Below are 17,496 nucleotides of genomic sequence, written 5' to 3'. Positions count from 1 at the left end.
ACTACGACAGATATAAGCTAGTCTGTAATCAATTCACAAAGGAGGTTAGGCAGGCGAAGACAGATTACAAGAAATCTTTGGCAAAAGATGCAAAGAAAAACAGAGTGGGGTTTCTTTACTTATGTAAACTCTAAAAGGAAAGGGATGAATCAGATTGGACCATTTAACATAGATGGGTTGACTATTGATGATCATGCTCAGGTAGCTGATAAACTGAATGAGTATTTTGCATCTACATTCACCCACAAGGAGTTATTCAATGAGGGAAATGCCAGAAGTTTATCAAACACTAACAGGGAGTTAAATGATTTTGTGATAACTGAAAGCAAAGTGGAGGAGAAATTGTTGAAGTTAAACATAAGGAAGGCACTTGGGGGTGGATGGGAACTATACAATTATATTAAAGGAGGCAGGAAAGTAAGTAAGCAAACCTTTAGCCATAATTATGAGAGCTTCCTTGGACTCAGGGGAGGTCCCCATGGACTGGAGGTTTGCAAATGTATCACCAATTCACAAAGGGGGATTCAAAAGGTGACACAAATAACTATAGACCTGTCAGTTGAACTTGTGTTCTGGGGAAAATAATGGAGTCACTGGTTAAAAAAGTGATACAGGATCACCTAGACAAGACAGCAGCAATAGTTCAGACACAGCATGGGTTTGTTAAGGGGAAGTCTTGTCTGACCAATTTGATTGGATACTACGATGTGGTCGCAAAGGAACTGGATGCTAAAAATAATTTTAATATCACATAACTTGAATTTCAGCAAAGATTTTAATACTGTTGCACATGGAAGACAGCTGTACAAATTGGAGCGGTATTGGCATTAAGGGCATGTTACTGCAATGGATAAAGGGATGATTGAGTGGGAGACGGCAGAGAATGGTAATAAATGGACAATGCTCTACGTGGACTAATGTTATTAGCAGAGTCCCCCAGGTTTCGGTGCTGGGCCCATTGTTGTTATTTTGTGTATTTATCAATGATATTGATGAAGCTATATCAGCTTAATGTCCAAGTTTGCAGATGATACAAAGGTTGGTAGGGTTGTTAATGACACTAAAGACAATATGCTACTGCAACAGGATCTAGAAAAGTTAGGCAGATGGGCTCAGAAGTGGCAATTGAAGTTTAATATTGACAAATGCAAAGTATTGCATATGGGTAGCAGTAACCCAAGAGAAACGTATCAACTCTGTGGTACTAAACTCGGGTGGGGTTGGAGATTTAAAAAAGAACTGGGGGTAATTGTGCAGTCAGATATGAAGCTCTCTGAGCAATGCAGACGGGCTGCCAGAGCATGTCATGGAGTTTTGTCAATGATATATAGGAATTTTGCTAGCAGAGACAAGGAGGTGATTATCCCTTTGTATAAGGCAATGAGTACTGTATACAGGTCTGGAGGCCTCATTTCAGGAAGGATGTGGAGTTGCTAGAACGAGTACAGAGAAGAACAATAAGACTGGTGAATGGAACAAAGGGGTGCTCTTATGAAGAAAGGCTTATGCAAGTTGCAGCATCTGGAGACTAGGCACCTGCAAGGTGATCTGATTAAGGTGTATAAGGCCTTGAATGGTTTGAGCAGGCTCAATGCCGATGAAATACTTCCACTTGCTTAGACTAAGAACCTGAGGGGGGGGCATAGATTCAAACTGAGGAAAGACAGTTATAGAATAGATGTGTGACAGTTTGCCTTTAGCCAACAGGTAGTTGATTGCTAGAACAGACTTCCATCTGTTGTTGTGGAAGTTGATAGCTTAAATAAATTTAAGTCTGAACTAGACAAAAATTTGGAGTGACAGGATGGGCGAAATAGGAAGGGTTTTTTTTTTTTTTTTTGGCTGATGCTTTATAAGCTTGCTTTCTTGCATCATATGCCTCAACTAATGCTAATATGGGTAAAAAAACTAGTAATATTCTATAATTTTACGCCTGGAGATTTGTTTTAGTTTTTTAGTCAGTTAGTACTGCCACCTTTCAAAGTAAGTAAGTGTACTCACGAGTTTCCCTGAACTCATGTTTCATAATATGAAAAGAGTAAGGTTTGTTTTGGTTGAGGGCAATCTTCTCGTATTTACTTGAGTAAGCACTAAAACCTTGTATTTTCTTGTAATTAATTTTGCTATTCTTATGTATAGTTATAATTTATATAAATTTTTAATATAAAAGTACTGGAGTACATCACTCTTTCTAAAGTTTGTTTAATAATTTTTGTTTTAATATTTAATCTATGTATTTGTGTAATACTATTGCACATTATCAACGTATTCAAAGATTTTATTATTATACTGAACTTGAGTATACGAACCAATAATTACTAATTTTTATTTTTATTTAATTACTTTTTTTTAGTATGGATCAATAGTTAAAAACAGGAAATTTTAATAAAAGAAAATCAGAGGATGATACAGTGCCTAAAGATAAAAGTAATTACACTCAACAGGAACAAACATAACTGTATAGCAAGGAGTAACATGGCCAAATGTATGGAATGATTCCCAGTATCCTGAGTTTAAAAATAAATATACATGGCTTGAAATTTCAAAAAAGGTAAACTTGGATGTAGTATTTGTTCTAGCATTAAAAGTCTAGGTGCTTCAAAAAAAAAGAAAGGGTATGAATTTCTGAAGAATGAAGTAATCATTTGATTGAAGCATCTGGAAAAGATTAAAGCAATAAGCTGGCTATTCTTCAAAGTAAAATTAGGAAGCACATTAATTCCACACACAAAATAGCTGAAATGTTTAAAGGAAAATGTGAATGCAGTGATTATTGCAAAAGAAGAACGCACTACAAAAATTTTTAGAACTGCTTACTATAGCAAAAAGGCCTCCGTAGCCGAGTGGGCAAGAGCGGGAGTGCAGTAGCACACGTTCTTTGAGTAGACCGGGGTTCAAGCCCCTGACTGCTGAATACGGTCGATCTGCCAACCCGCACTGGACCAGCGTGGTAGATTATGGTCCATTTCCCTCAGCATGAATTGTTGAGGAGGCTTCCATCCTGCAGTGGGTTGATAATGGCTGCACTTTACTTTTTTTACTTTACTATAGCAAAGAAAAATCGACCATTTTCTGATCACGAAGATCTTATTAAAATACAAAAGATAAATGGTCTAGATCTTGGTTCTATTCTTCACTCTCAGTATTCTGATGAATATAATAAATCATATTGCAAAAGAAATGAGGGAACAAATGATTTCCTGAATTGTTTCCTTAAATTCAAAATTAAGTATTCTCATTGATGAATCCACCAGCTTAGGCAACAAACAAATCCACACTGATAATTTATCTGAAGGTGTATTTAGGTGGAGAAAATCCAGAATATATGTTACTTGATTTATATGAATTATAATCACAAGATTCCGAGCACATTGAAAAAAACCTTTGCACACTATAAAAATCCAGTTTAGACAAAGACTATTTAAAAAAAAATTAATTGCAATTGCTACTGACAGAGCCAGTGTTATGACAAGAAAACATTCTGGTGTAGCAGCTCGGCTTCGACAAAGATATCCAAACATTTTCACTTGGCACTGCCTTAATCATAGATTAGAATTGTCTGTGTCAGATGTCATTAAATATGTAAGTGGAATAAATCATTTTAAAACATTTTTGGATAAACTACATTTTATATATCCAGTCTCCTAAAAACTGTTGGGCTCTTAAAAATGCTTGTCATGAATTAAGAAAGAAATTTAAGAAAATTGGATGAATTCTTGGAGTACACTGGATTTTGAGCAGTTTCAGTATAGTGAAAACCATATGGGAATCATATGAATCTTTGCATTGCCATTTTAAAAAGTCATCTGCTGAACCAAATTTAAAATCTACTTACAGGCTTATTGAAAAGATCTGAGAGTCCTGAATTTGTTTTAGATTTAGGATTCGTGTATGACATTCTTCAAGCATTGTCTATTTTATCGGAAGAACTTCACCCACGAACAACATAGTTACCGAACACTGAACATCTAATTAATAGAACTATCCGAATTTTAGAGAGTTTCAAAGATCATCCTGATGAAAAAAACTCAATTAGCATTAAAAGCAAATTATGATTTATTATTTAGAGATATACCTTTAGTTCTTAATTACAAAATTGTACCTTTTAATTACAAACAGTTCATCCAAAGTATGATTGATAGAATGAAATTAAGACTTTGTTTAAACAGTGAGATGAACAATTTCTGTTCTAGATGCAATAAATGTAAAAACAGAAACATGCATTATGGATTTGGTTTTCATGGAGCATGAGCAGCTAAGGCTATAATGCTCCAAGTCCAGTGTGTTATGGAAAAGCAGAAATAAAACGTGTCTGTCATTGCTTTAACTCTGACAAAATATGGGCAATTTGAGGTCTGAGAGACTACACTGAAAATGTTCAAGTTATGCCAGAAAATTTAAATCCTGTTTTTAAAACAATTTCAACATTGCCTTGCTCAACAGCTGAGAGAGAGAGGGAGGCTATAGTTTAATGAATAATATTATAACAGATTTAAGGGCATCATAGCTAACAACCCCTGGCATTAGTGCTATGAAGGGTGCATTGTATATACCACGTTTGTATACAATAAAGATTATATATAAATTCAAATGTAACAAGTCTCGTGTTTATAAATTCCAATGGACCGCCTACTGAACAATTCAATTCAAAAAAATATGTTCAATTGTGGTTAATAAATCATCGTTCATCCACTGGCTCAAGATCAAGAGCTGCTCTGATGAAAAAGAAACTGAAAATGCATCACACAAGGTTTTGTGGAATATTTTTAAATAATAATAAAAATGTAAACATCTATGCAGTCAATTTTCATTATTCAATTCTTAACAAATAAGATTTTCAAAATTATATTAATGTAGTATAGATTTCAATATAATAAATAACTTTATACCTAAATGTTAATTCATTACTATTCCCCTGACAAATTTTGGAGCGCCTCCGTAGCCAGGTGGGAAGGAGCAGCAATGCGTAGCACACGCCTCTTGATTAGACCGGGGTTCGAGCCCCTCACCACCAAATACGGAGGATGCGGAAAGGTCAGGGAATGACCACCGCATTTTCCGGAGCAATATGGCCTTAGTTGCTAATGCTCCTAAAAACCAAATCACGCATACACACAAATTTTGGATTCCTCGTGATTTAAATTTTACTCTAAGCGATTTTTCAACGTAGTATTCCGCTGGCACATCTCAGTGAATGTTGTTTATCGGAAAGATAAATTGAAAGAGAAAGTAATGGAATATCTTTGAATCAGGAAAGTGGAAACTTTTACCACTGTATCATTCAACAGCAAGTATAACAAACATTACTGGACAAGCCTACAATGTTGTATAGTTCAATGCTGATTGCTAAGCAATATGCTAAAAAATTAATTTCCTTGACTATCAGAAGTTTCTCATATGCCGATTGCCAAAATACAGAATATTATGTTGAAAAATCGCTTGTTTTATTCTTGAAATTCTTGGTGCAAGAGCTACTGTGGCTAAAATGTGCCTGGAAGGTTTTTACAACCATTTTGTTTGTATTCGTATTTTGTTGCGAATAGTTTCCAAGAGTCACGGAGTGACTATAGCTTACTGCGAAGATTATGATTGGTTTCATATTAGATTGTAGAAATTTATTTCCCTGAGGAACTGAAAAATGTCTGCTATGTTTTTTTCTATCTTCCAGTATGGTTTTGATTGAGAAAGTGATGTCTGATTAGCATTAGTAGAGGCATTTGATGCAAGAAAGCAAGCTTATGCAGCATCACCAAAAAAATTAAAGTAAAATAAATAAATAAAAAATTACCACTTCCACTTCACCCCTCTGTTCGTTCGAAATACCTGTCCAGCTGAGCCTTAAACTTATTTAGGCTATCAACTTCCACGACAAGGGATGGAAGTCTGTTCCACCTACCAACCACCCGCTGGCTAAAGGCAAATTTCCGCATATCTATCCTACATCTGTCTTTCCTCAATTTGAACTTATGCCCTCTCAGGTGATTATTCTGAGCAAGAGGAAGAATCCCATCAGCATTGAGCATGATCAAACCATTCAAGGCTTTGTACACCTCTATCAGATCACCTCGCTGGTGCCTAGTCTCCAGACACTGTAATACGCAAAACTTAAGCCTTTCTTCATAATAGCACTCCTTTGTTCCATTCACTAATCTTGTTGCTCTTCTCTGTACTCGTTCCAGCAGCTCTACATCCTTCTTGAAATGAGGCCTCCAGGTCTGTATATAGTACTCTAGGTGTGGCCTGACCATTGCCTTATACAAGGGAATAATCACCTCCTTATCCCTGCTAGAAAAATTCCTATATATCATTGACAATACACCATGAGCTAATCTTGCAGCCCGTCTGCACTGCACAGAAAACTTCATATCCGCCTGCACAACCACCCCCAGGACCTTTTCTTTCTCTACCACTGTCAGTGTAGTACCACCGCGTTGATACGTTGCTCTGGAGTTGCTGTTTCCCATATGTAGTACTTTACATTTGTCAATGTTAAACTTCATTTGCCACCTCTCAAGTCCATCTGCTCAACCTTTCCAGATCCTGTTGCAGCAGCATAGTGTCAGTAGTGTCCTTGGCAACCCTGCCAACCTTCGTATCGTCTGCAAACTTGGACATTAAGCTTGATATACCATCATCAATATCATTTATAAATACAGAGAACAATAAAGAACCCAATACTGAACCCTGAGGGACTCCACTAATAACATTAGTCCACGATGAGCAGTGTCCATTGATTACCACTCTCTGTCTTCTCCCCCACCCCTTTATCCATAGCAGCAATTTGCCTCCAATGCCACACTGCTCCAATTTGTGCAGCGGTCTTCCATGTGCAACAGTATCAAAAGCCTTTCTAAGATCCAAGTATATAATATCAAAGTTATTCCCTGCATCCAGTTCTTTTGTGACTGCATCATAGTATCCAATCAAATTGGTCAGGCAAGACTTGCCCTTAACAAAACCATGCTGTGTCCGAGCTATAACTGAAGTCTTGTCTAGATGATCCTGCAGTGCTTCTTTAACCAGTGCCTCCATTAATTTTCCGGGAACAGAAGTTAAACTCACAGGTCTATAATTACTTGTGTCAGCCTTTGATCCTCCCTTGTGAACTGGAGTCACATTTGCACATCTCCAGTCCATGGGTACCTCCCCTGAGTCCAAGGAAGCTCTCATAATTATGGCTAAGGGTTTGCTTACTTCCTTTGCTGCCTCCTTTAATATAACTGGATGGATCCCATCCACCCCAGGTGCCTTTCTTGTGTTTATCTTCAACAATTTCTCCTCCACTTTACTCTCAGTTATTACAAGATTCTCTAGCTTACTGCTAGAGTTGAATACACCTCTGGCATTCCCCTCGCTGAATACCTCCTCATGTGTGAATGTCGATGCAAAATATTCATTTAGTTTGTTAGCTACCTGAGCAGGGTCATCAACAGCTGACCCATCGATATCAAGTGGACCAATCTGATTCATCCCCTTCCTTCTAGAGTTTACATAAGTAAAGAACTCTGCTGTTTTTCTTCGCATCCCTTGCCAAGGATCTCTCATAATACAGATCAACTTGTATCTATCATAGGCTTCTGTGTCACGTGTTAATTTGTATGTATCCCATGCATTTTTCTTCTCTGCCATATGCCTCATTAGTTCATCTGACATCCATTTAGGCCTAAACCTTGAACAATATTTCTTATTTGGTATGTAAAGCCTGGTAGCCTCCAAGATTAGTTCCTTGAATGCTTCCCATTTTGAATTTGCTGTTGGTAACATCATCAGTTGATCCCACTGTATAGAATTTAAATACTGTCTCAGTCCATCGTAGTCGCCTTTACGAAAGCAATACCCCTTCCCTTTACCCCTAATGGTAGTTACCTCTTTGAGTAACTCCCACTTCAGAACACTGTGATCACTGCCACCTAGTGGTTCATTTATCTGCAGATTCTTAATGCATGAAGAATCACTACTGATAATCAAATCAAGAGTATTACTCCCTCTAGTTGCCTCCCGAACATGCTGATGTAGAATACAATCATCCAATAAATCCACAAAAGCCTTGCTAGTGTGTGAGTGACCAGCCCCCAAATTCCAGTCAATATCAGTTAAAATCCCCCATTATAAGACTCTCTGATTTACTGGCCCACTCTATTTCTCTGTACAGTTTCTTATTATACTCATCAGAGTCATTACGCCTATAGCACACTCCTACTCTCAATTTTGATCTCCCAATGCTTATGTAAAGCCTAGTAGCTTCCAAGATAAGTTCTTTGAATGCTTCCCATTAATTCCCATTATCAACTCTTTGAAGCAACTTTGGTGCTCATCTGTAAAAAAGCTGGACTGTAATTAGTATATGTTCAACTGTGTGTTGTGTGTGACATATATGACACAGAAGGGGATCTTCTCCTGACAAAAGATGACCGTGGCTGAAATGAGTCTTAATCTTGCGAGTATCACTTCGTCACGCTGTTTTGTTGTTGCTAGATTTCCATGGTTGCAGTAAACTTTTAATTTGGTGCAATTTGTTATTGCCAATGGTATAGATCACTGTAAGAATAACTTTTTTGTAATCTGTGGAAGGTATGGATTTGGGTGCGAGAATGTTACTGTTGGCTTCCTTAGCAGCTTTGTCTGCTTGTTCATTACCATATATTCCGACATGACTTGGGATCCAGCAAAATCTTATGTTGTGACCTTGTTCAAGGAGCTTTGATATTCAGCATTGAGTTGACATTTTGTATAGCCATCATGGAGCTAAGGGAGTCAGTAAAAATGATGTTGTTTGGTGAGCTTGAGTGTTTGATTTAGTTTAGCACTAAAATTATGGCTTGCAGTTCTGCAGTATAAATGCTGCAGTCTTTTTGGAATGTGGTGGCATCAGATGTGTAAACTGCTGCTCCAACATGATTATCAGTTTTTGAGCCAGCTGTATATAGGAAGCGATGATCTAAAAATTGCAACTTGTAAGCAGCATGCAGATGCTGATAGTTGATATGTGGAAGTGCTTGTTTGTCCCAAATGTGGAAGGAGAAATCATATGTAGGCTGTTTCATGATCCAAGCTGGTGTAGACTGCTTCGTCAATGGAGTTATATTACGAGGTTAAAATTTCTACTGAGGAGAAGGTTTTTTAATCTCATGCTTGCAGGTTTATTGATTCTTTGTTGTTGTTGATATTGTTGTTCCCATTTTGGTGTAAAGAGAATTTCCTGTATGGGGTGACCCGGTAGGGATTTTATTTTAGTTGCGTAGGAAAGTAATTGATTATGTCTTCTGATTTGTAGTGGAGGTTCTTGGGCTTCCGCATACAGGCTCAGCACAGGTGAAGTACGGAAAGCTCCAAGAGCTATTCAGAGTGTGCATTGATGTATTGGGTCAAGCCATCTCACGGCACTAGGTCTCGCCGAGTCCTAGGGCACCATAATCTAACTTGGAAGGAATGAGTAGGTGATATAATCGTAATAGTATTGTTCTATCTGCTCCCGAGGACACAGCAGACAGAACCCTAAAGATATTAATTTTCTTTATACACTGAACTCTTAAGTGACTAATGTGCTCCAAAAAAAAGGTTAATTTTCTGTCAAAAACAAGCCTTAGAAAATGGACACTATTTTTAATTGGGATTATTTGCCCTTTCAGCCTGAGTTTGGGATCAAGATGGAGACTCCTTTTCCTGCAAAAATGTATACATACGGTCTTCTGTGTGGAAATTCTGTATCCATTTCTTTTTGTCCATTTTATCACTTTGTTTATGGCTACTTGCAATTGTCGTTCTATTGTTCTCATATGCTGCACTTGATAAGAAATGCTGAAGTCATCTGCATAAACAGTTGTGCTGATGTTAGCTGGTATTTGTTGTTATTGTGCTAAAGTGTACTGCAAAAAGTGTGGCACTTAGTACAGATCCTTGAGGGATCCCTTCTTCCTGAGTGTATGTTCTGGAAAGTGTATTGTTAAGTCGAACTTGGAATGTTCGATTTTTTTAGAAAATTGCTTATGTATAGAAGTAGGTATCCTCTAAGGATACAATATTGCCACGTAGTATCATATATGCTTTCTCAATATCAAAATTAACTATGACTTGACATTGTTTTCTGAGAAAAGTGTTTCTTACCTGATTTTCCAGATGTATATGTACATCTAAGGTAGAGAAATTTTTTCGAAAGCCATATTGTGCGGGATTGAGAAGGTTATTGCTTTCTAGATACTACGTTGGTCTATTATTGACAATTTTCTCCAAGATCTTGCCCAAGCAGCTGGTCAAAGCAATAGTTCTATGGGTCTGATTGGTCTTTTCCCTGATTTGGGAAAGCCAGTATTATTGTGTGGTGCCATTGGTCTGGAAATGTATTCTCAAGGTATATTTCATTAAATAAATCTAATAGGGCTAATTGAGATTGTTCATTAATTGTTGTATAATTGCATAATGTATTTCATTGGGACCAACTGCGCTGTGTTTCGTCTGTAGCAGGGGTTTGTTTTATTTCTGCAACAGTGAGTGGCAAGTTGTATTGTTCATGGTGATTGGCTGAAAATTTTAAGTTTAATTTTTCGGCTTCCTTCTTGTAAGTTTTGAAAGCAGTTCGGTATGCGCAAATGGCAAATGTACTGGCAAAGTTTTCGCCAAGCACAATGACAATATCTGAGGTATTTGTGACTAACTGTCCTTTCCAATTTAATAGTGGCAATGGATTTATTTAGGAATTGTTTGTCATCTTTCTGATCTTCTTCCAGAGTAGCAGGTGTGGAACTGGTTACAGAGGATGCAAATTTGATCCAACTCGCTTTTTTTTGCTGATTTTGTGCAATCTCCTGAACTTAGCTCTGGCTCTTTTGAATTGTATCAGATTGTCCATTGTTGGATTTTTGCGGAAGCGATTCCAGGCTTTATTTCTCTCTTTTTTAGCTTCCTGACACTCGCTGTTCCACCATGGTTTTGGATATATTCTAATGTAAGCAGATGTTTTTGGTATTGTCTTTTCCGCTGCTTGAAGAATGGTATTTGTGACATAGTCCACTGCTCTTTGTACTGATTCTTGTTTAATGATGTTTCGGTCTAGTTTTGCTAATATTCTGAAGGATCCCAGTTTGCATCATATATTTTCCATCTAGGATGCCTGGTGGTTTGGCATGGGGTTTTCTTCGTAATTTTCAAAATTATGTGGTAGTGGTCGCTACTCAATGGGTTCTCATGCACGATCCATTGGATCTTCGGGAACAGTATTGGGGAACAGACTGATAGATCTATTGCAGAGCTACTTTTTGATGGTAGGAGGAAATGTGTGTGTGTGTGCCATCATTCAAGATCATGAAGTTGTTTTTGTTTATTATTTTCTCAATTTGTTTACCCTTCTGATCTATTTTGGATCACCCCATAATGGATGATGTCCGCCGACCGGGCTAGCCGAGTGGGTAAAGTACCTGCCCGGCAACCCAAAGGTCGCAGGTTCGATTCCCGCCTCGGGCTTGGATCAAAGTACTGCAAAAACCTTGGGAGGTGCAATATAGCCACAGAAGCCGATGCGCCAACAACTACCAAATCAAATCGATGATGTCCATTTAGGTCACCTAAAATGCAAAACAGAGATGGTAGTTAAGCAATCAGCTCTTTGAAATCTTTCAATGGGAAATCTTGACTAGGAGGTATATATATTGACGTTATGGTAATGTTGAAGCTTATTGCTAGTGGGACTGCGATTGCTTCTATGGGTGTGTTCAACGGTATTGCTTGAGATGGCACGTGTCTGTCTGTTAACTAATATTGCGACGACTCCTCACGTTGTTGTATCTGATATGTGGTCCTTTCTATATATTGTATAATTTTTGATTGTATTGTGGTCCTGTAATTTTAAATATGTTTCTTGTAGGCAGAGACTTATTGGATGATACTGGGTAATGAGGTCTATTATATCATTAATGTTTGAGCGAAACCCTCAACAGTTCCACTGGATAATTGTATCTGTCATTTAGGGTTCGATAATCCCTCAGATTGTTTCCTTGGGGCTGTTTTCACTTTTTCCGCCTTGGTTTTATCTTTTTTTGGAAACTGGGAGTCTTCCCGTATCCATTTCTTCTTCGACAAAAAGTTTGAGTACGGGATCCTCTCTGAGGTTTATTACCTCTGTATCCATTTGTTCTGCCATTTTTCTTTCTGTATTACTTTTGCTTTCTTTGATTACTTTCCTTCTTACACTTTCTGCATTTTCCGGTGGAAAAGACAGAGCTGTATTGACCATTTTTTCTTGTTGCATTTGTGGTGGAGATGTTTTATACAATTCGCAGGCCCATTCTGAGATTGATTCTCTTGGAGGAATTGTTACATTTGTTTGTGTTCCAACAGATACTGAATTAGGGAATCTCCTGTCCAGAGTCCTTTTGATTGTACTACTAACTTAAACATAACTCGATTTGTTTCCTGTGTCTATTATTATTGCTTTTTTAGCTTCTTGGTATGAAACGCCATTTTCCGCTTTGTACTTTTGGATTCTTTTTTCTTTCTTCCGGATTTCACACTCTCTTGAAAAAGCAGTATGGCCTTCTTTACAATTTGCACATTTATGGTTGTCTGTTGTACAAGTAGAAGTGACGTGCTCTTGCGAACCACAGTTTGCACACGTCGCCTTACCTCCACATACAGTCTGCGAGTGGCTAAACTTCTGACAATTAAAGCAGTGGAGAGGATTCGGAATGTATGGTCTAATATTGCAATGTAAATATCCAGCTTTTACTGATCTGTGTGGTTTTGGTGTGTTAAAAGTAAATATCAGGTTCTTAGTGGGAGTGATTTTCCCTTCTTTTTTAATTGTTATTCTTTTAATGTTTATGACTCCTTGTTCCTGAAGTTCACTTTGAATTTCCTCCTCGGGTACATTTAGAAGGTCCCATTCCATAATGACACCTTTTGAGGTATTTGAGGTATTGTGAGGGGATAATACCATTACTGGTATTCCTGCAAAGGTTGTCATTTTTAACAATTTTTCAGAATGTTTAGAGTGGACCGTTTCTACTAAAATATTGCCTGATTTTAATCTCTTAACATTTTTTGGTGGACCGACATAACTCTTAAGGGTGTTCTGTATGAGAAAGGGTGACAATTAGCCTACCGATTTCTCAGTGTTTGAGTGTATAATAAGGTAAGTTGGGGCATTTAAAGCTTTTATATCCGTTTTCAGTCTCTTTGTGGAGACAATCATTTCTTTCACCTTTTCTAATCGTTTTTAATTGTATCTCCGGGAGGACTAGATTCCTCTTATCTTAGATCAGTTATATTCTGATCTATGTACCCAGTAAATTCCTGGGTATTGGAGTCAGTTCGTTCCATTTTGCCCTGGCAGGGAGGGCTTTTCCCTACCAGGTTACAGGCCCCGACACATGGAAACAGGAGCAGTACCACTCTGTGACCAAGCACTAGAGGGTTAATAGTTAATATGTACAAGAGAAGAGAAGAGAAGGTTGCTTTCCTTCCTAGTCTAGTAAAGTTAATTTCTTTACTATAAATTAGTTAAGAGTGTGTTAATGATACTTTAAATAAGGAAAATGATTTCTATTTCAAGAAAGAGTGCTAATTCAGAGCAATATCACTTGATCACAGAATCGATTGGCACCTGGGGCCTTTTAGGAAGGATGTAGAGTTGCTGGAATGAGTATAGAGAAGGTACATACAACAAAATTAATCTGATTGAGGTGTATAAGGCCTTGAATGGGTTGAAAATGCTAAATTCTGATGGGATCCTTCCACTTGTTCAGATTACGAACCTAAGGGGGGCGTAAATTCAAATTAAGAAAAGACAGAGGTAGAATAGATGTGTGGAAATTTGCCTTTAGCCAGTGGGTGGTTAATTGCTGAAACAAACTTCCATCTGTCTTTGTGGAAGTTGATAGGTTAAATAAATTTAAGGAGGAACTGGACAGGCATTTGGAGGGAATGGTGTGATTTTTTTTTTTTTTTTTTTTGGCTGATGCTACATAAGCTCATAACACTTGCTTTCTTGCATCACATGCCACTACTACTATACAATCACAAATTTTAGCATTCAAGAAACAAGTTACATCCTGCTCCCTCGGCCTAAACAATGAATGAGCATCCAATCACCATGGACCTCAGTTGAAATGTACTACCTTAAATGCCAAACAATACATACAAGTTAACAATACATACACAAACAATACAAGTTAATGATAATAATAAACTTGTCATTTAGCATCTTCTTTGAAATTTGTATATTTCAATATTCTGAATTTGATGGCATTTGGGTATATTTTCATTATACTAAGAAAGAAGGATGCAACTTCTTGTTTCTTGAGTGCTAAACTTCATGATTTTAAGTAATACATGAGTACTTTTAAAAAATAAAAAAAATCATATTCCTTCTTATATTTTAATTATCAAAATACAGTTGGACTCCACAATCCTTTTATTAAATATTAGTTAAAAAATAAAGGCTCAACTCCAGATTAATCTACCCCATCCAACATGGTGAGGAAAGAAGTGATTGGCACATGAAGGCACCTCCCACTCAGTGCTGTGATTGGATGATTATCGAGGAGGCATTTCCTTTGATTGTTTTGTGTCGTCTATGAGGGAAGTGCTTAGCTTCGGGTATTTATCCCCACCATCCCGCTGTTTTTAAATCGGAAAATGAGTTCATGATCTAAAAGCGGCAAGTGGGGGGAGAAAAACACCCTAGGCATATCGATCTAGGAGGACAGTGGGCAGAGTCACAATTTGTCAATCACTGCTTTCCCACTGTTTTGCTAGCCGCCATGTTGTACGGGGTACCCTAATCTGGAGTTTTACAAAAATAAAACAGTAATGATATACAAAAATGGTCTTTCTTCTCAATTGATAACAGTCAGTGAAAGTGTTGATCCACAACAAACAATTCATTTTTGCAAGTTGTTTTTGTGTCACCAAGCATGTTTATAGCTTTTAAACATCCAAAATTACCTTGGCATGGCAATTCATCAAATGTGAAACTCCGCCCCTACCCCACTGAAAAATCTATGGATGCAGTTAAAAAAAAAAAAAAAAAAAAAACAGATTGATGAAAGAAACCCTCATACAAAACAAGAGGGTGCTCAGACCTAGGCAAACAAAAAGCTGCTACAAATTAGATTGTTACATTAGATACACACAAACATGCTATATAAGTTTCGCTGAACTGAATGAAACTACATTCTGTAGAATATCCAACAAACTAGGTATATAATAAAACATTTTTTATTAAAAAAAATAACATTAATTGACATTATATTTTGTTAAGCCAATATCATCCATGAATATGAATTTTTTGCAGTGCCTTCTTTATTCATAAAAATTCTGAGCGAAAAATGATTAAAACAAGAGAGATGCTCAAAATTTATCCAGCATTTGATCACATCTAGAATTCACTGCTGGCCTTTCTAATTCGGCCTCGCGGCCAATGTATTGGAGCAGAATGTATCTTTAGGTTACGGGTGTTTTTTTTTTTTTTTTTGTTGTTGGTGGTTTTTAACAACTACTACACGTCAAAAAAAAAAAAAAAAAAAAAACCGATATTCATTATTATAAAAAAAGCTGGAAAAGGTGAAATGTAAAATGAAAATACATTGATAAAACACGACTGTTCTACTAAATGCACATCAGGTTACTTTTATATATATATATATATATACGCTATGAATACTATATGAAACAGTAATAAAAATTAAGAAGGCATATACTTACCTGTAGTAAGAAAGGAGGCCATTATAGAGAACAAACCACCGCTTCTGGTAGCCTTTCAAGTAGTTCGTCCATTTATTTAGCCAACCTTTCATTTCTGGCTCATGCTGTTGTAGTTTTGCATCAGCCATACTTCTCAATCAAATGAGATTCCATATGCAATTTGGTAGTACTTCATACGTACTCAAACTACTTCGTCAGTTTGTGGAATATATAAATATGCTTTTTCGGCAATATTCCAAATTTACAGGTGATACCTTATATAATATTTAATAACACTCAAATGTCACTAATACCAAAATAAGTGTAAAATCTCTCTACTAACATCTACATGATTTCATCTAAAACACATTAAAACTATAATAACGAAAGAAATACTCTGTGATTAAGGGCGAACTTTGAACAATGATATTGCACTATCTCAACTACAATTCACATATTCGGATCGAATCTGTTTAAAAGCTGCAGTTTACAACCATAGTGGAGTATCTTTGGTAGCAATAAAAACAAATTTAAGCTACTTAAAATCATTCTTTGGGCAGGTATTGTCAACCTTCAGCTGTTTCTTTCCTCAAGTAAGTCAATTTTTCCTCTAAACACCATTGTATTTGTTAAAAACGCACGATGCAATGACGTTATCAGTGTGTATTCTTAAAACCGTTGGCGACAACAGCTGGAAAGGTAGCCTTCGCCAAAAATGCGTTATTTTTATTTTTTTGAACTATAACCGATACTTCTAATATTGTGCCGAATAATAAAGCGTGCTTTCGTTTTTTTTTTTTTTTTTTGTTTTTTTTTTTTTAATTTCAAGAATACATGAAAAGCAAATGCACTGAATTATACTGAAGTTACATTACGAAATCCCACCATTAGGTCACATAATCCAAATAAAATTTTCTGTTCCCAGCATCAAAAATTACCAATTCATTAAATAATAACGCAAGGTTCAGTTCAATGAAGTGAATCAGTCCATCACTTTCCCTGTGCAAATAGTACACCTATGTCAAGAAATTTATAAAAATACTTGGCATATAAATTATGGAAGTCTAGTAGTGAACATTCAACCTAAGACATCAGTTGAATAAGTTTATGTACAGTGCTTTCGGTTTAGCAAAATATTACTAATATTTAAAGTAATAAAAGAAATTTTAAAAAATCATAATAGACAGATAGATATACACCGTGCTTCCACTTTATTAGATACAACTACCTAGTAGCGTGTTGAGCCTCCTTTAGCCTTCAAAACAGCCTAAATTCGTCTAAGCATGGATTGAACAGGATGCTGAAAACGTTGCACAACAGAGGCTCACATCTGGTGAGAATGGGCTTGGCACACCCAGGGTTCTGAGCTGGAAACCATCATTTTTCTCTTCTCTTCTTGGTGATTACCTTCTACTTTTAGAAGATAGCATGCGAAAGACAAGGACAATGATGACCAAGAACTGCCAACACCATCTGAAGTCAGCAGTGAAGAGACTAACAATAGCTCGGAAAGAGGGAGGAAGGGGCCTGATAGATCTGATAGACCAACAGAAAACAGCGATAGTTAACTTGAAAGATTACTTCGAGAACAACACAGCACCACTCCACCAGGCCATAAGGAAGATAGATAAGTGGTATACCCCACTCAACCTAACTGAGGAACCCCCACCCACCCACCCAGACGGCACAAGAAACGAAGTTAGAAAGATGGGCAAAGAAGACACTCCATGGCAGACACTACATCAAGATCATATCGATAGCACTGCTTCCAATGCATGGCTCCTAAAGCGGGAAGCTCTTCCCCGAGACTGAAGGATTCAT

At 37.0% G+C, this 17,496-nt stretch overlaps 1 protein-coding gene across 2 annotated transcripts in view; it reads right to left on the bottom strand.

The window, feature by feature from the left end:
* Osbp (oxysterol binding protein) overlaps window positions 1-16,344 on the bottom strand; it is a 494,514-nt gene extending 478,170 nt beyond the window's left edge. Inside the window, exon 1 of one of the 2 annotated variants that reach the window (XM_090374241.1) lies at window positions 15,697-16,344. In XM_090374241.1, coding sequence (XP_090230367.1) covers window positions 15,697-15,824 — 128 coding nt within the window. In that variant the 5' untranslated portion in view covers window positions 15,825-16,344. The remainder of the gene's footprint in view (window positions 1-15,696) is intronic. The other variant, XM_090374242.1, reaches the window with a different exon arrangement.
* Window positions 16,345-17,496: the final 1,152 nt, after the last annotated feature.

The sequence above is a fragment of the Mastigoproctus giganteus genome, chromosome 5, assembly GCF_048544385.1.
Source record: "Mastigoproctus giganteus isolate SK-2022 chromosome 5, ASM4854438v1, whole genome shotgun sequence".
NCBI lineage: Eukaryota > Metazoa > Arthropoda > Arachnida > Uropygi > Thelyphonidae > Mastigoproctus > Mastigoproctus giganteus.
This window is presented reverse-complemented; position numbering and strand designations above follow the sequence as displayed.